Source organism: Oncorhynchus kisutch, linkage group LG7 (assembly GCF_002021735.2).
Source record: "Oncorhynchus kisutch isolate 150728-3 linkage group LG7, Okis_V2, whole genome shotgun sequence".
In the NCBI taxonomy this organism is placed as follows: domain Eukaryota; kingdom Metazoa; phylum Chordata; class Actinopteri; order Salmoniformes; family Salmonidae; genus Oncorhynchus; species Oncorhynchus kisutch.
In genome coordinates, this window is record NC_034180.2 from 5,726,161 (window position 1) to 5,742,997 (window position 16,837).

Genomic DNA, 16,837 nt, shown 5'->3' on the forward strand with positions numbered 1-16,837 from the left:
AAAGAGAGAGAATGACCATGAGATAGGAGGTAAAGAGAGAATGACTATAGGGGAGAGAGAGAGACCATGAGATAGGAGGTAAAGAGAGAGGGAGAATGACCATGAGATAGGAGGTAAAGAGAGAGAGAGAATGACCATGAGATAGGAGGTAAAAAGAGAATGACCATAGGGGAGAGAGAGAGACCATGAGATAGGAGGTAAAGAGAGAGAGAGAGAATGACCATGAGATAGGTGGTAAAGAGAGAGAATGACCATGAGATAGGAGGTAAAGACAGAATGACTATAGGGGAGAGAGAGAGACCATGAGATAGGAGGTAAAGAGAGAGAGAGAGAATGACCATGAGATAGGTGGTAAAGAGAGAGAATGACCATGAGATAGGAGGTAAAGAGAGAATGACTATAGGGGAGAGAGAGAGACCATGAGATAGGAGGTAAAGAGAGAGGGAGAATGACCATGAGATAGGAGGTAAAGAGAGAGAGAGAATGACCATGAGATAGGAGGTAAAGAGGGACCATGAGATAGGAGGTAAAGAGAATGACCATGAGAGGTGGTAAAGAGAGAGAATGACCATGAGATAGGAGGTAAAGAGAGAATGACTATAGGGGAGAGAGAGACCATGAGATAGGAGGTAAAGAGAGAGGGAGAATGACCATGAGATAGGAGGTAAAGAGAGAGGGAGAATGACTATGAGATAGGAGGTAAAGAGAGGGGGGTAGAGAGGATGACCATGAGATGGGAGGTAAAGAGAGAGAGAGAGAGAGAGAGAGAGAGAATGACCATGAGATGGGAGGTAAAGAGAGAGAGAGAGAATGACCATGAGATGGGAGGTAAAGAGAGAGAGAGAGAATGACCATGAGATGGGAGGTAAAGAGAGAATGACCATGATAGGTGGTAAAGAGAGAGAATGACCATGAGATAGGAGGTAAAAAGAGAATGACCATAGGGGGAGAGAGAGAGACCATGAGATAGGAGGTAAAGAGAGAGAGAGAATGACCATGAGATAGGAGGTAAAGAGAGAGAGAGAATGACCATGAGATAGGAGGTAAAGAGAGAGAGAGAATGACCATGAGATAGGAGGTAAAGAGAGAGAGAGAATGATCAGGAGGTAAAGAGAGAATGACCAGGAGAGGGGAGAGAGTGGGCGAATGAAGGGGGAAGAGGGTATGATAGGAGAGACAGAAAGTAAGAGGTGAGAGAGAGAGAAAGAGAGGGGTTTTGTTGCTCACATGGCAGGCTCTGGATTAAGCCCTGTCCAAAGCAGCCACTTTTTATTACAATAATTGAAACAATGAAGCATTGTCATTCACCCTCCACACACACTCCATCCGCTCAGGAGGCACACACAATAAAGGAAAAGAGTGAAAAGGGGGCAGGAACACACACACACACACAAACTGCGCATTAGGAAGGTCAGAAATCACGCATGGCAGTTTAACAAAGGTTGCTTGTTATGTCATTTTGTCGTACTATGCTGTTAGACAAACACTCAACAGAGCTAGTACTACCGTTCAAAAGTTTGGGGTCACTTAGAAATGTCCTTGTTTTTCAAAGAAAAGCAATTTTTTTTGTCCATTTAAAAGAACATCAATTTGATCAGAAATATAGTGTAGACATTGTTAATATTGTAAATGACTATTGCAGCTGGAAACAAAAATGGAATATTTACATAGTCGTACAGAGGCCCATTATCAGCAACTATCACTCCTGTGTTCCAATGGCATGTTGTGTTAGCCTTTTAAAATAAACTTGAATTAGCTAATTGATCATTAGAAAACCTTTTAGCATGTTAGGACAGCTGAAACAGTTTACCTGATTTTAAAGAAGCAATAAAACTGGCCTTTAGACTAGTTGAGTATCTGGAGCAGCAGCATTTATGGGTTTGATTACAGGCTCAAAATGGCCAGAAACAAAGTACTTTCTTCTGAAACTCGTCAGTCTATTCTTGTTCTGAGACATGAAGGCTATTCCATGCGAGAAATTGCCAAGAAACTGAAGATCTCATACAACGCTGTGTACTACTCCCTTCACAGAACAGTGCAAATGGGCTCTAACCAGACAAGAAAGAGGAGTGGGAGGCCCCGGTGCACAACTGAGCAAGAGGACAGAGTGTCTAGTTTGTGGAAACAGACGCCTCATAAGTCCTCAACTGGCAGCTTCATTAAATAGTAGCCGCAAAACACTAGTCTCTATGTCAACAGTGAAGAGGCGACTCCGGGATGCTGGCCTTCTAGGCAGAAAAAGCCATATCTCAAGACTGGCCAATAAAAAGAAAAGATTAAGATGGGCAAAAGAACACAGTCACTGTACAGAGGAACTCTGCCAAGATGGCCAGCAACATTAACAATGTCTACACTGTATTTCAGATCAATTTTATGTTATTTTAAATGGACAAAAAATGTTGCTTTTCTTTCATAACCAAACTTTTGAACGGTCGAGTGTATCTGGACTTTAACACCCATATAGATATCGCTGTGTTCACATTCAAATTGATCTATGCAGAATCCAGATCATTGGAGATTCTGATATTTGTGAACAAACCTTTTCTCTCTTTGGTGTTTTATTTTTGTATTTAATTTGTATGTGTGTGTGTGCGCTCCTTTTTGCAGGATCGACCAAAAACTGTGTGGCGAGCAGAGTGGATACCGTCTGAAGGAGGCCAAAGCCATCGTGACGGAGCTCAAGTCTCTCCGCAGGGCCATCAGCTCTGGAGAGAAGGAGAAACAGGACCTCATGCAGGTACGTGTGTGTGTGGGAAATAGTTTTGGTCTGTGTGTGTGGGTTCCTATATCTGCTTTTTGAGAGCTCCTGGCAAGGTCATGTTCATTAGGCACCCAAAAGAAGGAAACCGACTGAAACAGGAAGGGACTGGCTGAACTGATCCGATTTTGAAATGCTCATTTTTCGTTTTCTGTTTTTGGTACGGTGTGCCTTTCAACCCTGAACTTCCCTCTAGAGTCTAGACCCACTCCATGTTCTCCTCTCTCCCATAGTCTCTGGCTAAGCTAAAGGGGAGGTTCCACACAGAACACAACATGGGCCGTTCGGAACCAGACCTCCGGAACCCAGTGGGCTCCAGACAGACGCTTGAAGCCGGCTCCCAGACAGACGTCTCTGGAGAGGTGAGCACCACCTCTCATTCTCTCCTCTCTTTCACTCTCTCACACTTTCTCTCCCCTTATTCTCTCCAACTCTATCTTACTCTCACTCAACAATTTGTCACCCCCCCTCTCCATCTTTCTCTCCTCTCCTTTTCTCGCTTTCTCTACTCTCTCTCTCTCTCCCATGTCCCTCCTTTGTCTTAATAAAATGCCTGTGTGTTGCTGAGAGGAATGTCCCCGCCCCCTGTCTGTGGGCCTTCTCTAGTGGGACTGGATTCCTCTGCACACACACACACACACACACACACACACACACACACACACACACACACACACACACACACACACACACACACACACACACACAAGATTCCTCTGGTTCCTCAGAGCAGATGATAGCTGCCAGGGGCCCAGCCAGGCAGACTGGGCTCAGGGTTAGAGGTAGAGAGGCAAAGCTGCTTACTACACTGGGGATTTTCTCCCTCCCTACACACACACACACACACACACACACACAGTGAGACCTTCACCAATGGAATGCTAAATGGAGGGAGGGCAGAACGAGGGATGGAGATGTGGAGGTCTCTCTAATGATATTAAACCCAGTCACTTGAACTTGAAGCAGGTACATGTGATGTTTTTTGTTCTCTCTCTATCTCGCTCGTTCTCCCTCCGTTTCTCAGGCTGGTTTGAGGAGCAGGTCATCCTTGGCTGAGAAGGTTAGACTTAGTCTCCAATATGAAGAGGCCAAAAGAAGGTAATCTCTCTTCTTTTTTTTTTACTGCAGACATTCCTTATGTTAATATGCATATCACCTGACCACAGAACTGCAACAGTAAACTCAACTCAATAGAGATGGATAGAGAGCGTACTAACCAGAAATCCTGTTTTAGCATGGGCCTTTGGTCACGTTAGCATGGGCCTTAGGTCACGTTAGCATGGGCCTTAGGTCACGTTAGCATGGGCCTTAGGTCACGTTAGCATGGGCCTTAGGTCACGTTAGCATGGGCCTTAGGTCACGTTAGCATGGGCCTTAGGTCACGTTAGCATGGGCCTTAGGTCACGTTAGCATGGGCCTTAGGTCACGTTAGCATGGGCTTTAGATCACTTTAGCATGGGCTTTAGAGCCCATCTGATCTGACTTCAGATCAGAGCAATTAAGGGTCCATGTCCAGCCATTAAATGGTTATGCATTATCAGTCACAGGCGGTGACCTGGATGGCTGTCAGTTTCACACATTAGCGATGTGATCTGGGACCACCGTGGGCAGTTTTAGGCTCAGTGAATAGAAGGCAGGTAAACCCCTCCCCTTATGGACGGTAAATCCCTGACATTTGGGCTTTGAAATGTTTTTCTAATCCACCGGTATAGAACAGGTGTTTCTACAGAGAGCCGGCGGTGGAGTGTGGCAGCGTGACAACTCCCCTGTTACCCCTCCTCCTTTCGTAGATGTGGGCTTGTTGCTGGCTTTAGACCCCTAGGAGTGTGTGCCAGGAGAAAGGAGTTCAAGACAAGCAGTTTCACTGCGTTCCCTTATGAGCGCGTGTGTGTTTTTATATAGGGGTTCAAATAGACTACATGGCCAAAAGTATTCTCAAAAAATCGTGGGCATTACTATGGAGTTGGTCCCCCCTTTGCTGCTATAACAGCCTCCACTCTTCTGGGAAGGCTTTCCACTAGATGTTGGAACATTGCTGCGGGGACTTGTTTCCATTCAGCCACAAGAGCATTAGTGAGGTCGGGCACTGATGTTGGGCGATTAGGCCTGGCTCGCAGTCGGCGTTCCAATTCATCCCAAAGGTGTTCGATGGGGTTGAGGTCAGGGCTTTGTGCAGGCCACTCAAGTTGTCTATGGAGATTGCATGGCTGTGTACTCGATTTTATACACTTTGGCTGAAATAGACAAATCCACTCATTTTGAAGGGGTGTCCACATACTTTTGGTGTATATAGCATCACTACCTTCTGTTTCTCTCCTTCCTCCCACAGTATGGCCAACGTGCAGGTGGAGCTGGCCAAGCTGGAGAGCGAGGCGTGGCCGGGGGCGGTGGACGTGGAGCGGGAACGTCTCCTCCTTGTCTCGGAGAAGGAGGAGCTCCTCAAGGAGCTGCAGTTCGTGTCGCCACGGCGACGCACCCCGCAGGACCTCCAACGTCTGGAGGCCCAGAGGCTCCAGCTGGAGCAGGACCTGCAGGCCGTCAGGAACACCCCCAGCCACGCCCTGGCCCAGAGGTGAGACCCACAATCCCCGGTACCTTCCCTTTAAAAACCCGGTAGTTGCCTCGCAGCTAGTCGTAGCCGTGCAGTTCCAGACGTTTAGACCGAGGGAAGTCTAAAAAGTCCCCCGGACGTAGGCGATACATGAGGTTGTGTGTATGTCGTGTTTGTGTGAGTTCCTCGTTGACGTCCAACAGATAACAAACTAATTGATTTGCCCGCCCACACGGTTTACGGCCTTTTGTTTACCTAATGAACGACGCCAACGTTCCAAAGGGTAAACATTGTACGGTGCCTTTAATTACCGGCCATTAGCATACCAATTGTTACTCACCCACACACACACACACTGTGTGGTAATTGTCTTGTTTTGGAAGCAGAATGTGTCGCTGCAACATCGCGTCACATTAGATGGCAGAGCGACAGCCGTAATTGGAAACATGGCGCTTGTATGGGTTGTAATTGTAATTACATATTGTCACAGACACACATACACACACACACACACTACATTTGAAGAAGCCCTATAATTGTGTCTTGAGCTAATTAGGCTCTGTGTAATTGCTCGATCAATGAAGACAGTAATTAAGGTTAGTGTTCTTGAAGCTTAGTTAGTAGAATAGAGGGGATTCCTACCAGAGGGAAGGGGGCATGTTGTCTATTTAGTATTTATTAGACCAAGAAGTCTCATTGAGGTCAGAAGAAGACTTTCCCAAAGGAAAGTGTGCTGTGTTCTGTCCCAGACACGGACATGTGTTCTGTCCCAGACACGGACACGTGTTCTGTCCCAGACACGGACACGTGTTCTGTCCCAGACACGGACACGTGTTCTGTCCCAGACACGGACACGTGTTCTGTCCCAGACACGGACACGTGTTCTGTCCCAGACACGGACACGTGTTCTGTCCCAGACACGGACACGTGTTCTGTCCCAGACACGGACACGTGTTCTGTCCCAGACACGGACACGTGTTCTGTCCCAGACACGGACACGTGTTCTGTCCCAGACATGTTGTACCAGTAATGATTTGTCTCTCTAGGTTGAAGGTGCAGGAGAGGAGACGAGTCCTGGTGCAGAGACTGGAGGAATCAACCAGACTGACCACACTGCTCCACTCTCAGCTCAAGAGGTGTGTGTGCGCCTGTGTATCCGTGCACTTCAAGCTTGTATACCTATACACAAACACACTCTTGCGCTAAGGCTGCGGTTACACAGGCAGCCCAATTCTGATATTTTTTCACTAATTGACCTTTTGACCAATCATATCAGCTCTGAAAAATATCTGATTAGAAAAGATCTGATGTGATTGGTCCAAAGACCATTTAGTGGCAGAAAAAGATCAGCATTGTCTGATCTTCCAGATCAGAGGCAGTAGGGATGTTCTCTTGTTAAGTTTAAGAATTGGACCATTGGAAATGTAATGAGTACTTTCAGCCTGTCTAAACTCAGCCAAAGTGTTCCTCCAATACACATACAGCTGCAGTAAGTAAAACGTTGCTGGTTGAGGTGCTTGTTCATGGTGCGTGTTGGCTGTGTGTGTCATGTGTGTTCTCTCCCTTACAGTTTGTCGGCCAGTACCCTGTCCGTCTCATCAGGCAGCAGCCTGGGTTCTCTGGCCTCCAGCCGTGGCTCCCTCAATGCATCCTCCTCCCGCGGCTCCCTCAACTCCCTCTCCTCCGGAGACCTCTACTACACCCCCGCAGAACCCCCCTCTCCCCTGGACCTGGACTACCAGTGTAAACTGGACCTGCTCCTCCAGGAGCCCTTGACCCCCTCTGGGATAACCTACAGGCGGGGAGACCCCCCAGGAATTATCACTACCATCCACGAACACGAGGTGGAGAACCCACACCCACACAACACGTCGCTTCACACACACACCGTCGGAACCGGTACCACCGACCTGGTCCCATTAGCGCCGCTGGTTGCGGTGTCCTCGAAGCCGGCCGAGCCGTCCAAGTCGGTGACGTCGCTTTCCTCGAGGTCGTCGTTGTCTTCTCTCTCGCCGCCGGGCTCGCCGCTAGTGCTGGAGGGGGTCGGTGCGTTCCCGTCGGCGGGCCCACAGGACTTTGGGGACGGCGACGTCGGTCTGGTGGTGTCGGACTTTGGCGGTCTCAGCCTGGGATTCTACGACGGCCAGGGGATGGGGATGTTTGAGCCGGAGACGGGGGAGAGGGACAGAGGAGGGGAGGGGGGGAGGGAAGGTAGAGGGGCACTGGCCACCCTCAGAGAGAGTATCACAGGTGAGACGTTTGCTCTGTTCAAATTCTTCTTTTTTTTTGTGAACAATTGTTAATTTATTGGGTCACAAGGGCAATATAATCATATTACACCCCCCCCCCCCCCCCCTCTTTTTTTTGTACTTGCACAATTCCAAGCATACCCCTGGCGGCCCCACCCTATCCCGAACCTTGGACAACCCATAATATATATTTATTTGAATCAAATTAGAATAAACAACCTGTACTACACTAGAATATTCACACAGTCATTTGCTGATACAACACCGTCAAGTAAACATTTGACATCACACACCGACATCTTATCCAACAGTTTAGAGATTTCTGAGGCGGCTACTTTCCGTGTTTCCAGAGAGCGAGAACGGGCTTTATTCATACGGGAAATGATTCCTTCCTTCCTCCCTTCATTGGAATTTACCACTGATTAGAAATGCCTTGCGCTGCATGGCGCAACGCTGCCACCTAGCAGCTCAAAATGGAGCTGCACTGAAACAGTCCTCCAGTTCACCCGAACAGCACACATTTGTATTGTAGCCCCGAACCAATACTGTGCATTCAACTCAAGGGCTTGATGATTAGTCGGCAAGTTGCGTCAGGTGTGCTTGTCCAGAGTTCCAGCTAAAAGGTGCACTGGTGGAGGGACTGGAGGCTCCCATCGCACCTTTGGATGTGTCTCGTAGATATACCAAAACACTTTTCTGGATTAATGAATTTTTCTCGAGTACTTTGCAAGCATAGCAGCAGCCCCCCCCCCACCCGGCATATCAACTGTGGTGTCTTATTTCAGTTGTACTTCATGTCTTCGTCTGTGTTGTTGTCAGACGTGGACCTCCAGAGGCCGGGGGAGGACAGGCCCACCTGTGTGTCAGCAGCCGTGTCAGACGAGTCCGTGGCCGGGGACAGTGGGGTGTACGAGGCCTCTAATGTCAAACGGTGGGTCACACTCACTTCCCGCTCTTTTCATTATTTCGATCGACCGATCGGTCGCACACTCTCTCTCGCTCTTCAGTACTCTCCATCCCTCCCTTCCCCTGCCTTTCATTTTCAACCTCTGCCCCCTTTGTTCTCAACCTCTTCCCCTCTCTCCATCCCTCTCTCATTTATCTTGCGGTACTGCTGTTCCCAATAGTGTTGGTCCACTCAAAGGGTCACGATGGGTCTTTTAACCTCTTCTTCCTCTCCCCTTCTTCCATTTAACCCAACGCCTGCGATGTTTGGCGCAAGCTGTGATGAGAGAACCATAAGACCTCAATTAAAACAGACCACCAAACTGAAGGCTCCTCAACACACACACACACACACACACAATTAGCTTCGTCTCACGTGTATCGCACAGTTGGAGACAGAGCTGCATCTGCTCTTTAATGACTGAATGGAAGAAGCCCTGTCTGTTTGTCAAACGTGAGAGATGTTTGAGATGCTGACACGCAGAGTTCTATTGCCCAGTTGTGTCTTCCTAATTAGTGCATGGGCTCGGTTGCCCAGTTTGGCTTTTCGTGATTAGACTGGCCTCATTGATGTCTGTTTTTCCCACTAAAACGGCTCCTATGGTTAAACTCTTTCATCATCTCTTGCCCCCTAAAGGGGGGGTTTGATGCTGATCCCTTCAACCAGTGTGGTGTGGACTCTATCTCTCTCAGCTAGAGTTCTCCCTCCTTCTCTCGCTCCCTTTTTCTTTCTTTCTTCCTCTCACTTGCTTTCTCTCTGCTTGCTCTCTTTTTTCTCTTTCTCTCTTTCATACCCTCTTCTCCTCCTGTCCTCCCTTGCTCTCCCCCCCTCCCTCCCTCCTGTCTCTCTCTCCTCTGCCTCCCTCCTGTGTCTCTCTCTCCTCTGCCTCCCTCCTGTGTCTCTCTCTCCTCTGCCTCCCTCCTGTCTCTCTCTCTCCTCTGCCTCCCTCCTGTCTCTCTCTCTCCTCTGCCTCCCTCCTGTCTCTCTCTCTCCTCTGCCTCCCTCCTGTCTCTCTCTCTCCTCTGCCTCCCTCCTGTCTCTCTCTCTCCTCTGCCTCCCTCCTGTCTCTCTCTCTCCTCTGCCTCCCTCCTGTCTCTCTCTCTCCTCTGCCTCCCTCCTGTCTCTCTCTCTCCTCTGCTCCACCTCTGTTCTCTGTTTTATATTCCAGATGTTCTTTTTGATTGGTAATAATAAAAACCTGCTGTGTTAGTAGGTCAATGGAGTCTGATGAACCGGCGGTCTACCTGGAGGACGAGCCTGTCCTTCCTGAGTCTGCCCAGGTCCAGATAGGCCTGAAGTAAGAGTACACACACATACACACACATTAAGCTATGCAATGTCTATTACTCCATCCTGCCCTGTTGTCGGACAACTGAAAGATAGTGTTGTTGTTTACAGATATGATGCTGCCAACTCCAGTTTTGTCATGGTGATCATGCAGCTGCAAAACCCTGCTGCCCTGTCAGTCCCCTCCACTACCAGAGTGTGAGTTTTCACTCACTCACTCACTCATTCATTTATTCATTCATTCCATCTTTCATTCATTCGTATATCCGTATATGTGTACTAACTAGACTCTGTCAGTGTTGCGTTGACACAGACAGCATCGCAGCATGTTACAGACCATGTTGACATTGAGAGTGCCGCTGTGCTCAGCCTGTCAGTGTTGCGTTGACACATCCATACACGCATCCACACAGACATGAATACACGCATCCACACAGACATGAATACACGCATCCACACAGACATCCACACAGACATCCATACACGCATCCATACACGCATCCACACAGAAATCCATACACGCATCCACACAGACATCCATACACGCATCCACACAGATATCCATACACGCATCCACACAGACATCCATACACGCATCCACATAGACATCCATACGCGCATCCACACAGACATCCATACGCGCATCCACACAGACATCCATACGCACATCCACACAGACATCCATACGCGCATCCACACAGACATCCATACGCGCATCCACACAGACATCCATACGCGCATCCACACAGACATCCATACGCGCATCCACACAGACATCCATACGCGCATCCACACAGACATCCATACGCGCATCCACACAGACATCCATACGCGCATCCACACAGACATCCATACGCGCATCCACACAGACATCCATACGCGCATCCACACAGACATCCATACGCGCATCCACACAGACATCCATACGCGCATCCACACAGACATCCATACGCGCATCCACACAGACATCCATACGCGCATCCACACAGACATCCATACGCGCATCCACACAGACATCCATACGCGCATCCACACAGACATCCATACGCGCATCCACACAGACATCCATACGCGCATCCACACAGACATCCATACGCGCATCCACACAGACATCCATACGCGCATCCACACATACATCCATACACGCATCCACAAAGACATCCATACACGCATCCACACAGACATCCATACACGCATCCACACAGACATCCACACAGACATGCATACACACAGACAGACATGCATACACGCATCCACACAGACATCCATACACGCATCCACACAGACATCCACACAGACATGCATCCACACAGACATGCATCCACACAGACATCCACACAGACATGCATCCACACAGACATGCATCCACACAGACATGCATCCACACAGACATCCACACAGACATGCATCCACACAGACATCCACACAGACATGCATACACACAGACATCCACACAGACATGCATACATGCATCCACACAGACATGCATACATGCATCCACACAGACATGCATACACGCATCCACACAGACATGCATCCACACAGACATGCATCCACACAGACATCCACACAGACATGCATCCACACAGACATGCATCCACACAGACATCCACACAGACATGCATCCACACAGACATCCACACAGACATGCATCCACACAGACATCCACACAGACATGCATACACACAGACATGCACACAGACATCCACACAGACATGCATACACACAGACATCCACACAGACATGCATACACACAGACATCCACACAGACATGCATACACACAGACATCCACACAGACATGCATACACACAGACATCCACACAGACATGCATACACACAGACATCCACACAGACATGCATACACACAGACATCCACACAGACACGCATCCACACAGACATGCATCCACACAGACATGCATCCACACAGACATGCATCCATACAGACACACCCACACACACGCATCCATCCACGCATCCACATCCACACCCCCACATCCATACACACATCCACATCCACACCCACATCCATCCACACATCCATACACACCCACACTTCCATACACACATGCACATCCATACACCCATCCACACACACATCCATACACCATCCACACGCACATCCACACACACACATACACATCCACACATCCATCCACGCGTCCATACACACCCCCACATCCACACACCCCCACATCCATATCCACACATCCACACATACACATCCACACATACACATCCATACCCACACAGACATACACGCACTTGGCCTTACATCACACAGGTGTGTCTTGTCTACTCTCTGCAGGGGTGGGTGGGCTCTGTCATGTTATTATTTATCGAGACCCCTCGTGTCTTTCTCTCCCGCCAGCAGCCCCTTTTCCTGTTTCTTTTATGGCCGACAAAAATGAAAAAGTTAATCCACCCTCTCATGTTCCCAGGCTTGAAAAGACATTCGTGTCCAATCGAACAGCGGGGAAACGCCTTTGAATCCCTCGCTCAATATTCAGCTGGAATATCTCCCCCAAAATATGATGCAACTTAGCAGGGGGTAGCTACGCGTTTAAAAAAAAACTGTTTTATTCTTTCTTCAACCAAACTTCCATCTTATTATCATTCAACTCATTTGAGTGAAAATTTGGGTTCCTTTGTAGTTTGTGAAATATGCATATGCAGATGAGTCTGCTGTGTGGGGGTTCGTTTGCGGGTGAGAGGAGAGGAGTCTTGCAGAGAGGTTTTTTTTCTCCAGGAAGTGTTTGAGTCAATGTTAACTGGAGCAGAGAGAGAAATCCTCAAAGATGCTCGAGGCTCTCTGGCCGGAAGCTACAGAACAGCAGGCAGAAAGGGAAGAGCACACATCTCAATAACACAACACACCAGAGGTAACCAGCCTTTATCCCAACAGTCCTCAGGCCACGTTCACTTTTCCAACCTACTGCCTCGGTCTCCACATTAACTCTCTGAGTTTAGGAGTACTAGGTTGTTATTGGACGACATGACCTTATCAACATTGAAATGTCCTTGAATATATTTTTTTTGTATAACTCCCCCCCCCCCCCCCCCCCCCCAGATACATCCGAGTGGCGCTCCTCCCATCTTCCAGTGACGTCAGCAGTCTGTTCAGGACCCGCGTGGTGCCCGTGGCGCTGCCCGACAGCGTGACGTTCAACGAGGTGTTCAGGGAGGCCGCGCCGCACACCATCCTCCAGGACAAGACGCTCCGCGTGGACGCCTGCACCGTGGGTCCCGGAGGAACCGAGGACTGCCTGGTACGTACACAACACAATGCACCGCACAAACACAGTACAGGTGCATCAAAGCTGAGACCGAGAGACTGAAAAAAAGCTTATATCTCAAGGCCATCAGACTGTTAAACAGCCACCACTAACATTGAGTGGCTGCTGCCAACACACTGACAATGACACTGACTCAACTCCAGCCACTTTAATAATGGGAATTGATAGGAAATATATCAATAGCCACTTTAAACATACTGTATAAGACAGTAGTTTTGGAATTGTTAGTTAGATTACTTGTTGGTTATTACTGCATTGTCGGAACTAGAAGCACAAGCATTTTGCTACACTCGCATTAACATCTGCTAACCATGTGTATGTGACAAATAAAATTTGATTTGATTTGACTGGGACAGGGTATAGAATGTGATTGGGCCGGACGAACTGACAAGACACTTTCTCACACACACTCTGTCACTTTTTGTCATTATCTGACCCTCTCTCTCTCGCTAGGCTGGAGCCCATGTGAGTCTGGGAGAGCTTCCAGTGAGTGGGGATATGACCCGTGTGTGGTACAACCTGTTGACCAGTGAGAGGACCAGAGAGATAGAAGAGGCCAGCCAGGAGAGACCCGGCCCTGGGCCAGAGCAGCACCCTGCAGGGCCCGTGGACATGGTGAGTCCTCCTCCACCACTTCAGACCACTTGGCTCTGCCTGCCTCAGTCTACATGTTTCTGGATATGCCCACTTCACTCTGATTGGAGATCAGTTCAAATTCACTGCTGCATGCAGGTTATAATATACAGAATATGCATTCTATTCTACTGAGGGGGAAATGACTAGTGGGAGGCCTCAATCTCTGCAGGCACCTATAGCTGTATCGACCTCAGATGGCAGCACACGAAAGTCAAATGGAAAGTTGTTGTTGTAATTTTACCCCCTTTTTTTCTCCCTAATTTCGTGATATCCAATTGGTAGTTACGATCTGGTCTCATCGCTGCAACTCCCCAATGGGCTCGGGAGAGGCGACGGTCGAGTCATGCGTCCCCAGAAACAGGACCCGACAAACCACGCTGCTTCTCAACACACTGCTCGCTTAACACAGCCGCACCAGTGTGTCGAAGGAAACACCGTTCAACTGACGACACCCCCCCCCCTCGTGGCCAAACCCTGCCCTAACCCACATGCCGCTGGGCAAATTGTGCGCCAACCCCAGGCTGTAGTGGCACCTCGTTCCAATATTGTGTTGTGTGTGTTGTCAGGATGCAGTGTCGGCCCTGCTGCAGAGGACCTCCAGCGAGTTGGAGGCTGTGGAACAGGAGCTGGCCTTGGAGGAGAAGGAGAGAGCGAGCCAGCTGGACATGGATGGACACCAATGGTACTGACCCACTGTCCCTCACAACCTACTCTTTTTACTACCATTACAAACACCAGTACTTTCAATATATATACACACACACACACACACACACACACACACACACACACACACACCACAGGTGGAGAGGTAGAGCCACCTGGGGATGGACAGAGACCAATGGTACTGACCCGTCCCTCACAGATGACACTTTATAACCATTACAAACACCTTTTGACTTGGTGGGAGGTCTGTTGACGTGACCTTGGGCAGGGCGCTTGGCCCTGGTTGATCCTGCGGGTCGCTCTGGATGGGAGATGGTAAGATGACTGAATTGAATGGAAATGTTGAGTGGCTTTACTGCAGGTGGTAGATTGTATGTTTTAATATTCAATTAAACATTTAAAATTATTTTTATTTCATTTTTTTAACACCTTCGGGGGACATTTTCCTCTCGCAAAACAACGTGTCACTCTTGCTTTCAAGACGTACAACATGGCTACATCAACATTTTACTCAAACATCAAAATGTTCTCGCTGTGAGCACACACCGTAACATTTTGAATGGACAGGTTGCATTGCATGTGACAATATGGCTGACCCTGACCTCTCCTCTCATGACAGGCTGAGCATGCTGGGAGAGGACAGCGCTCAACTGGTCCTCGGACTGGAGGAGGAAGAAGAGGAGGAGAGGAAAGATTCTGTCAAGGCGGAGACTAAGTTTGCTGGCTCTGGGCAGGCGTACAGAGGGGAAGAGCCGGAGGAGGAGTGTCGAGAAGAGCCAACCAGAGAGGAAGAGGAGGAGAGGAGATATAAAGAGGGAATCCCTCAGGCAAATGAAGGACCAACGCTGGTAAGCTGCGTGAACTCTGACACACACACACACACACCCGGCTAAATGGAGAAATCTGGCCCCGAGAGGTGTGTTTAATGTGGAACCCAGAGCCGTTAGATCTAGACACACACACACTTCAAAAAGTCCACTTTTATTTGGTGAACCCACATCTCTGTAGCTGTAATATTCTCTAACCTTCTAACCAGGTGGATGCGGAGACGAACACAGAGATGTGTGGTATGGCGGTGAGGCCTAAAGACAGACCCAGCCTGGGACCAGGACCACGCAGCGCTCAGAGAGGCTTCGTACGGAACAGTATGATCATGAGGTCTCAAACCTTCTCCCCTGGGGAGCGCAACCAGTACATCTGCAGGGTGAGTGGGTTGTATACACACACACACACACACCCCAATCCTAGACCAAACTACCACAGAGCTTTCCCAGACTTAACACCAGTGGATGTTCCTATTCTCCATTCTTCCCCCTCTTTCTTCTCTCATCCCCCCCCTCTTTCTTCTCTCTTTCCCCCCCTCTTTCTTCTCTCTTCCCCCCCCTCTTTCTTCTCTCTTCCCCCCCCTCTTTCTTCTCTCTTCCCCCCTCTTTCTTCTCTCTTCCCCCCCCTCTTTCTTCTCTCTTCCCCCCCTCTTTCTTCTCTCTTCCCCCCCTCTTTCTTCTCTCTTCCCCCCTCTTTCTTCTCTCTTCCCCCCCTCTTTCTTCTCTCTTCCCCCCCCTCTTTCTTCTCTTTCCCCCCCTCTTTCTTCTCTCTCCCCCCTCTTTCTTCTCTCTCTCCCCCCTCTTTCTTCTCTCTTTCTTCTCTCTTCCCCCCCCTCTTTCTTCTCTCTTTCTTCTCTCTTCCCCCCCTCTTTCTCTCTTCCCCCCCCCTCTTTCTTCTCTTCCCCCCCTCTTTCTTCTCTTCCCCCCCCTCTTTCTTCTCTTCCCCCCCCCTCTTTCTTTTCTCTTCCCCCCCCCTCTTTCTTTTCTCTTCCCCCCCCTCTTTCTTCTCTCTTCCCCCCCCTCTTTCTTCTCTCTTCCCCCCCCCTCTTTCTTCTCTCTTCCCCCCCCCTCTTTCTTCTCTCTTCCCCCCCCCCTCTTTCTTCTCTCTTCCCCCCCCCCTCTTTCTTCTCTCTTCCCCCCCTCCCCTCTTTCTTCTCTCTTCCCCCCCTCCCCTCTTTCTTCTTCTTACAGTTGAACCGGAGTGATAGCGACAGCTCCACATTATCCAAAAAGTGCCCGTTTGTCCGGAACACCTCGGAGAGACGCAGCCTAAGGGTTAAGAGGGTGAGTTTAACATTTGTCCCCTCTTTATCTTGCATTCGGTTTCAGTTAACTTCATGGTGGTGATTTGGTCAATAAAGGGGGACATTTTCATCAGGCAAAGGAGCACCAGATCGTTGCAATAAGTAGCATGAAACTCATCATAATCTGAAGAGCAATGTTGAGAATGTTCTTCAACAATGTGCAGTATATTCCAGTCCAATGTCTTACAGAATATGTCAGCCGATACTGGATAAATGGTCTCGTCCCGCTTCATAACTGGGTGGATGGTCTGCTGCTGCTCTGTGTTGTACTCCACTCAATACTTATTTGGGGTTTAACTACACTGCTTGTAATGACTATAT

At 49.0% G+C, this 16,837-nt stretch overlaps 1 protein-coding gene across 2 annotated transcripts in view; it reads left to right on the top strand.

The window, feature by feature from the left end:
- The window catches only part of LOC109900464 (protein WWC2), a 39,855-nt gene that overhangs the window by 18,942 nt on the left and 4,076 nt on the right, over positions 1 to 16,837 (top strand). The window contains exons 7-21 of one of the 2 annotated variants that reach the window (XM_031828413.1): positions 2,608 to 2,737; positions 2,992 to 3,120; positions 3,783 to 3,856; positions 5,088 to 5,330; positions 6,356 to 6,445; positions 6,880 to 7,559; positions 8,378 to 8,489; positions 9,715 to 9,801; positions 9,903 to 9,989; positions 12,861 to 13,059; positions 13,540 to 13,701; positions 14,289 to 14,404; positions 15,008 to 15,236; positions 15,425 to 15,592; positions 16,404 to 16,496. In XM_031828413.1, coding sequence (XP_031684273.1) covers positions 2,608 to 2,737; positions 2,992 to 3,120; positions 3,783 to 3,856; positions 5,088 to 5,330; positions 6,356 to 6,445; positions 6,880 to 7,559; positions 8,378 to 8,489; positions 9,715 to 9,801; positions 9,903 to 9,989; positions 12,861 to 13,059; positions 13,540 to 13,701; positions 14,289 to 14,404; positions 15,008 to 15,236; positions 15,425 to 15,592; positions 16,404 to 16,496 — 2,599 coding nt within the window. The remainder of the gene's footprint in view (positions 1 to 2,607; positions 2,738 to 2,991; positions 3,121 to 3,782; positions 3,857 to 5,087; positions 5,331 to 6,355; positions 6,446 to 6,879; positions 7,560 to 8,377; positions 8,490 to 9,714; positions 9,802 to 9,902; positions 9,990 to 12,860; positions 13,060 to 13,539; positions 13,702 to 14,288; positions 14,405 to 15,007; positions 15,237 to 15,424; positions 15,593 to 16,403; positions 16,497 to 16,837) is intronic. The other variant, XM_031828414.1, reaches the window with a different exon arrangement.